The 9,041-nt window shown below is 42.7% G+C and overlaps 1 protein-coding gene across 1 annotated transcript in view; it reads right to left on the bottom strand.

The window, feature by feature from the left end:
- LOC109462294 overlaps positions 1 to 9,041 on the bottom strand; it is a 16,095-nt gene continuing 7,054 nt past the window's right edge. Inside the window, exons 9-17 of the mRNA XM_019758824.1 lie at positions 6,318 to 6,406; positions 5,269 to 5,459; positions 4,653 to 4,778; positions 4,333 to 4,497; positions 3,834 to 3,984; positions 2,905 to 3,017; positions 1,881 to 2,670; positions 1,133 to 1,277; positions 1 to 934 (exon numbers count right to left, since the gene is read on the bottom strand). Coding sequence (XP_019614383.1) covers positions 1 to 934; positions 1,133 to 1,277; positions 1,881 to 2,670; positions 2,905 to 3,017; positions 3,834 to 3,984; positions 4,333 to 4,497; positions 4,653 to 4,778; positions 5,269 to 5,459; positions 6,318 to 6,406 — 2,704 coding nt within the window. The remainder of the gene's footprint in view (positions 935 to 1,132; positions 1,278 to 1,880; positions 2,671 to 2,904; positions 3,018 to 3,833; positions 3,985 to 4,332; positions 4,498 to 4,652; positions 4,779 to 5,268; positions 5,460 to 6,317; positions 6,407 to 9,041) is intronic.

Genomic DNA, 9,041 nt, shown 5'->3' with positions numbered 1-9,041 from the left:
TCACACTCCACCTGACAGCTGAATCCGGCCGATCACAACTTCCGGTTTGTCGTAGATGTTCGGTTTTGCCGGCTGCTGTCCGTCTTTGTTGGCCTCTATCTCCCACTGACGTCCTCCCTTCATGCCGAGATAGGTTTGCTTCAGAATCCCCTTCCCTTGAGTGGTGGCGTGGTAGGTCCAGGGTTCTTCATACTCGTGGTCTTCCTCATCGATAGCCGATAGATTGTTATCAGTTGACTTCTTGGGACGGATAGGCTTGGTGTATATGGGAGCTGGGCTGTTTGCCTTCTCCATGGTTGGCTTCTTCGACTCGGTATGCATTGGCACTTTGTCCGGTTGCTCTCTGTTCTGGAGCCGGGGCGTTGCCGGGAGGTTGTCCGTTGGCTTCTTGGGGCGGTTTGGCTTGGAGTAGACCGGCACGGCATCTTTGTAGTCTCCCTCTGGCTGACGACGACGACCTACCATAGGCGTCAACGGTAGGCTCTTGGACCGGTTGGGCTTGGCGTACACCGGAACGGCAACTTCGTAATCATCTCCTGGTTCTCTGGTCTCCACGGTACCCATCTTGGGCGTCACCGGTAGGCTCTTGGAGCGGTTAGGCTTGGCGTACACCGGAACAGCGACTTCGTACTCTGGCTCTGTGTTTTCTTCTGTGTCAAGTCGACCTGCCTTGGGCGTGACCGGTAGATTCTTGGAGCGGTTTGGCTTAGCGTAAACCGGTCCGGCATCATCGTAGCCTTCTCCTGGCCGAGGTCCACGTAGTTTCAGCTTGTTCTTGAGGTAGGCCTGGACGCCATCTTTACGGTCTGCATTTCCCTCGCGTCGGTTTGCCTCTGGAGAGTTGGGGTCAATATAAGTGTGCCGAACGATGTTGTGGTCGGCTGGAAGGTAATAGTGGTTTGTCTGGGATTGTCTGTCCTCGTCTGTTAAGTACCTGCAAGGATCAGAAAACGCACATTATACATACACCGTCGTTCCAATCTCATTAAAACAAACCTCATACATTTGGACATCACCATAATCCTATTGCACACAATCAATAAGGTTTGTAACTTTTCAGTACTTCATACGCCACGGTGGCTTCTCTCTTGCTCTTTTACCGAAAATGTCACGGTAGGAAACATAGTCGTACCTGGTACTGTAGGGTTGTATCTCGTCGTCATCATCATCATTCATGGCTGCCTTCTTCACCTTCGGTCGCTTTGACCGGGCAATCTTCAACGCAATCGCAACACAAGATACCCCCGTAACCATCACCACAAGGCCCAAGCTCACCCCTGATAAAACAAGTCGGAGAGTATATGTCAGTTTCTTGTCAGGTTTTCCTTCGCATACTAGTTTTTGCTCAGTTTCTTCCTCTTTTTCTCCAAACAAAAAAGGTCAATGATATGGACCACCATGGTAACTAGCATTGTAGCAGAATGTGCTGTAGGGTTACATTATGTAGCAGGACGGAGCTAGAGTGGTGGCTTACTATATATCATATATTCAATGTCAATGTTTGAGTAAAGCAGTATTTTGTTAGACTATACCAATTATGAAGGTAAACATTTGGTTTTATTTATTTTCTAAGGCATACTTCCTGTTAGCTCCTGGCCAGCTTCTGAGACCTAAGTCTGTGGTTAGGTAATTCCACATACTATCACTTAACTTTGCAACCACACAAGCAAACATACAGAAACAGAAACAAAACCGCCATATGTTCATTTGTAACGACATCAAAGATATGAAATGCCATTACCATCAGAGTTATGAAAGCCATCATCATTCAAGCATACGCATCAACTAAGTTACAATACAATCTGTTGACTGTCATAATCAGGACCCCTAAAGTGCCTGTAACCCAAACTAATACTGTTAAAATATGACTGTCAGCATACCTATGATTTCTCGTTGAGTATCCTCGTATGCTGCTGTCTTGGAGGACATCTTCACGTGGTGCTTTCTCATTGGTCGAACCGACTGGAAAAGGGTGGTGAGCTTCAGTGTTGTCGAGGTGACCGTACTTGTCGGCGGGTAGTGGGTGGTAAGATCGTTCGGTTTGGGCAGGTCTTGGACTTTCTGTCGCTTCGGTGTTAGTCGTGGTCCAAAGACGGGATCGTTGTCTGTCGGCCGAGCTTTAGGCTTAGGCCATTCAGAGGTGGTCGGTTGGCTTGGTAGGACATTCACTTGGACGGTTCCATGATCCTTGTCCGACAATCGCTGAGTGGAATGGCCATAAAGTCGGACAAGCGGAGACGTATGGATCAGATCAGCATTGGCGGGTGTGGTAGCGCCGTCACGTCTTTTCATTTTTGTGACTGTCTTCTTCTTGGTATTGTCCTCTTCTGTTGTGACCGGTGGACCACCGATCTTCCCTGCAACATGTTTCTTCTGATATCCGTTTTGATTTGGGGCGGTGAAAGTGATTTTGCCAATGTCCGGATTCTTCTGATGTCCGTTTTGAGTTGGGGTGGTGAAAGCGATTTTGCCAATGTCCGGATTCTTCCGATATCGGTTCTGAGTTGGGGTAGTAAAACGGATTTTGGCAATGTCCGGATTCTTCCGATATCCGTTTTGAGTTGGGGTAGTATAACGGATTTTGGCAATGTCCGGATTCTTCCGATATCCGTTTTGAGTTGGGGTAGTATAACGGATTTTGCCAATGTCCGGATTCTTCCGATATCGGTTCTGAGTTGGGGTAGTAAAACGGATTTTGCCAATGTCCGGATTCTTCCGATATCGGTTCTGAGTTGGGGTAGTAAAACGGATTTTGCCAATGTCCGGATTCTTCTGATATACGTTCTCAGTTGGAGTCTTCTGGTCGTCTGCGGTGAGTGTAGAGCGAGCAGTCGGCTGGACAGGCTGGGGACGACTGGATGAAAATGGCTGTGTTGTTGTCTGGAGAAGGGCCTTATTTCCAACCTGCTTAAGCCACTGTTTCAGGAAAAGAAACCCGCCCCCTGCTGGATACTTCCCATAGCCGTTGTTACCCGCTCCCTTCTCGATTCCCTTTGAGGCATCGATACATCCTGAACCTGAATGAAAATTAAAACGTCAGAATTACTTATGGATAGATGATGATGATGATGATGAATGGTTTATTAAAATTGCAAATCGCTTGCAGCCCGCGGGCTGAATTGCGGATTCTTTACAAACATTTTCAGAGCTCGTATTAAGATAAAACATAGGGTCAATTATTATATATCTGTATCTGTATCTGTATAGCCGGTATAACCGCCTTTCGGCGTAACACACCAGCTTCGCAGGCACGCGGCGCGGCGGCAGCTGGCTATATTACACCGATCGACTTGTTACACCTAACCCTTGAACTTCTAGCTCTAGACATTGTTTAAAGCTATCTATTGACAATGCCCCTACTGTACTTGGTGACAGTGAGTTCCACTCTGCGATAGTTCTAGGAAAGAATGAATTTTTGAACACCTCAATCCTTGGTTGATAACTCTGGTACTTGAATATAAGTATAACAAATAACGTTGGTGTATAATAAAATTTAACATCTGTACCATAATACGGGTTAAAAAACGGTATTAAAAGCTTAAAAATACAACAATACGGAAATCCTTAAAAACATTAACTAGGGGATTTACTGTACTCAGTACAGCCCCCACTAGCCTCTACCAGACTTTGGGAGGCGGCTGGAAAGAGTAGATTAAATTGGCCAAATAGAGAGATAACATGTCGATGGAGTTAGTCCGCTAGAGAGTACGCTTTGCCGCACCTGGGATGTTATCTCTCTATTTGGCCAATTTCTACTCTTTCCAGCCGCCTCCCGAAGCCTGTTAGAGGCTTATCCCCACTACCCATGGCACGGTCTGAAAAAAAGTTCTTACCTAGTATCATGGTCGACACTGTCCTGCCGCGGTGTTCCGGGGGGGACGCGCAGGTCATTCCGGGATTCATATGGGCGATGGCTGCTGGGAAGGTCTTGTAGGACACCAGAAAGTCACAGTCACACTTCCATGGGTTCTGCGACATCCGAACCTGCACAGAAACATTGGGGTGGCTCCATGACTGATTATATAACTTGTACTATTCTAACTGAACATTAATGACACCTTAATAATTAATAGTTGGCACGAGACGTACAAGAAAAAGCCCATCACCCTTCACTCAACCGCGACGGGGGCCGACATCGTCTACCTTTGACCCAGTGTTGAGGTCACATTTCAAAGAAGTCACGTGACAAGCCCCACTGGGTCAGTCTACTGAGGAAGACCATTGAAAAAGCTCTAGGTGAGACGACTTTTTGTGCTGGATCAAAAGTTTTAACTTTAAACATGCAAGTTCTAACACAGATGAACTTTCATGATAAGAAAAAGCGTTATCTACCGTTGTAAGACGAGGAACGTCATCAAATATTCCCCGGGGAATCGACATCAAGTTGTTGTTCGTGATTCGCAGTTCGGTCATGGCGGGAAGAAACTTGAAGGCGTTGGCCGGAAGTGACGTCAGATGATTTCCGTTTAAGTCCAAGAATGTCAGTGACGACTGTGCCTAAGGTACAGATAGGGATAAGAAGTTCGGAGACAATAGTCTGTGAGAAAATTCGTGTTAACTGCCTGAATAACAGACACACAAACCCACAGTTTAGCCATCCCCAGACAATGCTACTAGTACGAGTACAAGTAAGTAGAAGGTTGTTGCAATACCTGCATGTGTCCCCAGGGGAAGTCCGTCAGTTGGTTTTGGGCGAGATTCAATGCTTTGAGTTTGGGCACATGGCTGAACGCTTCCGGTGCGATATAGGTAAGCCTGTTTCCTGGGAGCAACAGAAACTAAAATAAAAATTTTAGTGTTACTGTCTGTCTTAAGTTGGCAACAGTGTTATGAATGCAAAATCCACGAAATTTCGTTAACATTTTATCACAGATAAACAAAGAGAGAGACAATTATAATCCAGCAACAGAATCCAGTAACATGTCCCCATACTTTCTTGGTATATAAGTATGGGTTACAAGGAGATAATAGCTAAAGATCCATGTCAATTTCTGTCCACAGCAAGAGGAAAATGTTTTCAAATGACATAGTTCGGGGGAGTAAAAGTTTTCTAGCTGTCATTCGGATAATTGGGAGGAACTGCCTATACAAAACAAATCTTGCCAATCTGTGTTATATATTCATCATCAGGCATTTCACTGATACCTAAGATTCCTTACCTGGTACTACTTTCTAATCATCAGGCACACCTAAGGGGCTTAGATCGCATTCCTTAGATGTGTATCACCAATAAGCAGACCCCCAAGATCGCAACAATCTGTATCTCACCTCTAGAGCTGGTAGACGTGCCAGGGTTTGAGGCCCAAGACCGGAGATGAAGTTACGGCTTAGAGCGAGACAGGTCGTACCGGCGGGAACTAGTTTACCAGCTGGAATCTGCACTAACTTTTGATTAGGCAGGAAAACAGGGTTCTCAGTCTTTCTGCAGCCTGCAACAATATGCCGCGGGCGACCTCCGCCTAAAGACAGAGCAAAATGGGACCCAAGTTGTTTAAAAGTGGCAATTAATAAATGATTCAAAACAATCTGATTGGTCCATACAAACCACGCAAGGTACATAATAAGCGGTATATATTCGCTCAACCTTTCAACACTTTAAAACAATATAAAATTTGCAGTTATTAGATTTTTCTACAATATAAGAACATAAAAAATGGTAATAAAAATAAATCAATTTGAGTATAAGAATAATTGAAAATAATTAATAGTAATAATAAATAAAAGTAAAAAAACAAATTAAAAAAAATAAAAACAATGAAATAAAAAGATTGAAAAAATGAAAAAGAATTACCCAACCCCGGACAGTATATGATATTAGGAACAACGGATGACAATTTCAGACATTAAATTTACAGCAACACAACATAACTTGAAAGATGATTGATATCATAATAATAACACAATATAGCCTTAGAAACCCTTCTGAAAGTAGTGTAGTATAGCCCATTAGTCCCACACTGCTTAACTCCTACAGTGAAACTCAGCTGTTAATGATAGATGATACTACTCCACATACAGCACGGGGGTGTCGAATTATTTTATTTCGATGCCTGAAAATACAGATACCAATAACTAACTATGTACCGAAATCAAACAAATTTTGTGGAACCACCTCCGTGAGTTAAAGCTGCGAACACACAAACACGACCGAACACACAGTACCTTCCGGCGGAGGGATATCTCCTTCCCCAGAGGTAAAACTGAACAGTACGTACCCATACGTCCATGGTGGCATCGGCCACTGATGGTGCCGTGATTATGCCCATACTGGAGTACTCTGGGACCGGAAACTAGTTTGCGTGGGCGATTGTGCCAACGTTTACCAGCATCGCACCACGGGGTAACACAGAGGAGAAGGAACAGCGCTATCGGTAGGACAGACACCCTGCCCCCGCCTAGCTTCATCCTAGTCCAAAAAGGATGAGATTTACCATGAGCTTATTTTTGCAGAGTGAACAATTATGTGTTTCAAAGCTACACTTATCTAGTGCCTGACTATGTGTGTTTGAACGTTCCAGACTCCAAGGACTTGCTGGAAATGGCATAAATTTGCCAGATAGACTGAATAAATGAATGACTGAATGAATTAAAGACACATATTATGCGTTTATGGTAATAATATGCATGAGGAGCAAGCCGGTCATAGAAATACAATTTCTTCATCATATCATAATTCGTAACCCATTGGTTGAGCGCTGAGTTAATTGCTAGGTTCAAATAATGTTTTTCTATCTTTTTTAAGATGGTGATTCGACAGGAAACCCAAATTGTAATTCTATACATATCCGTAAATAATTTCATCAGGCTGGTAAACGAATGAATAGCAAATTTCTTTGATCACAACCATTTTTTTAACGAGCCGACGTTTCGATGACCGTCTGTCATCTTCATCAGGGCAGTTCTGACTGGTTTATTGTGCACTGACCTAGTGCACTGGAGTACAGTGCACTGTGAACTACGTAACACCTTTAGTGCACTATGCACCAAGTAACATCTAGCGTCAGTGCACACTAAATCAGCCAGAATTGACCTGATGAAGATGACAGACGAAACGTCGGCTCGAAAAAAATAAATGGCTGTGATCAAAGAACTTTGCTATTCATTCTATGCATATCGTTCAGTCTATTTGGCCAATATTCCTCCTTTTTTGCAGCAACCAACAGGAGCCTGGTATAGACAAGTTAAAACCGGCGGTTTGGAAGGCGGCCAACACAGCATCTAACTGCCACAATGTAATCCTGCTTTGCGTTTCTACCTTAGACAGCTGTTTAGGAATAGATGCACAAAAATGGAAGAAACACGGCACAAAAATGGGCAAAATTTGTTCAAAATATCTCTTTAGTACTGTGCCTTTGTTTACTGGCCTCCAGTGGAATTTGACAAGCAAGTCTTAGATGTCAGAACATCAACAAGTAACCGGCCAATTATATGTCTGCTGTGAGCCATGTTGTTTTCGTTCGCCTCTTTTAGTGAAAATCAACATCTTTTTTCCAGAATGAACGAGTGCTACTTAAGTTTCTAAGATATTTAGGCATATATAATATATGACGATGACATAATTTTGCAATATTTTGTCAAGAATTTTCAAACCACGAAGCTTGCAGAAAAAAACAACTTGCTACATCTACAAAGGCATGCTCATTTATAAAATGACATAAAAAGGATCCATAAGAAGCTACAATACGATTTTTCAGAGATATCCATAGTGTTTACAAATAAGGTATAGTAGTCCTGAATACTGTCCATTTTTTAAACAAATTTAAGCGACTTACCTTCCTTCTTGCCTCCCTCTCCAAGGCTAGCTCTTCAAAGACTAACACGCAGTTATATGCACCTTTAATTTGTCTACAACCTTACGTAAGAAAGTTATGAATATCCAAGTACTGAAATGTTGTAAACACGAATTGAATTCCCCTTAGTATACCCCAAGAGAGCCTAATCTGCTGTTTTACTATGGATCACCAGAGGAAGATCTTACGAAAACACGGCCCATATTACCAAATTTGGGTATGTTTCTGACTAGTGATATGCGCGTAAGGCTACTGAAGGGGTTTGGATGCCTTAACGACGATAAACCTTCGCCTTCTCCCTGCTGCCAAACCAAGTAAACAATAGAAAATTGTTACGTAACCAAACGGCTATTTGAAGGCCTTTTGCTTACATACCGATCGTCTATTGTTTACGTGCTTAAGCAGCAGAAATGTGAAGGTTTTAGTGAGGTAACACGACACATCAAAGTGCTAGATGCAAAGTATTCTTCCATAAATAATTTCATCAGGTTAGTAAACGAATGAATAGCAACGAATGATAGCTCAGTATTGTTAGTTCACAAATTTATATTATAGATAGAGCCACTTTACATTTGGAACCGCATATGTCCCAATGATGTAACAATGCCTAATATGTATGTCACAATTACACAACGTTCGGAAATGCATTGTTAACAGTAAAAACTAGCTTAAGTGCACTGTGAACCAAGAATAGTGCACTGTGAACTATGTAACACCTTTAGTGCACTATGCACCAAGTTACATCTAGCGTCAGTGCACATTAGTAAACCAGTCAGAATTGCCCTGATGAAGATGACAGACGGTCATCGAAACATGGGCTCGTACAAAATAAATGGTTGTGATCAAAGAACTTTGCTATTCATTTAAATGATATGGTTTCCAAGCCTTAAAGTCTCAAACGTTGTTTGGCTAAATTAAAAGGTCCCCTACAAGAAAATAGTACTAGTTATATTTGGGTGCAAAATTCCTTACACAAGTTCCGACAGCTAATAAATCCATTGAAAATATTTAGTGCTTTTGAAGACAACTGATTTGAAGTGAAACACTGATTTGAAATAAAACTTCTAGGTTATACACACGTCGGGAAGAAGGCAACAGCATGTCTAGTACCATTACATGTACGTACCATTATATGCAAAATCAGAGTGATTATGCGGTTAATAATCTGGCTACATTCCTTTATGGTACACATGAATCAGGTTACAAGTAAGATTTCTGCAAACATCTGCAAAGATACAGTTCCATACATTC

The sequence above is a fragment of the Branchiostoma belcheri genome, unplaced genomic scaffold (assembly GCF_001625305.1).
Source record: "Branchiostoma belcheri isolate BF01 breed outbred unplaced genomic scaffold, Haploidv18h27 scaffold115, whole genome shotgun sequence".
Classification (NCBI taxonomy): domain Eukaryota; kingdom Metazoa; phylum Chordata; class Leptocardii; order Amphioxiformes; family Branchiostomatidae; genus Branchiostoma; species Branchiostoma belcheri.
The sequence above is the reverse complement of the archived record's forward strand: the minus strand, read 5'-3'. Positions and strand labels throughout refer to the sequence as shown.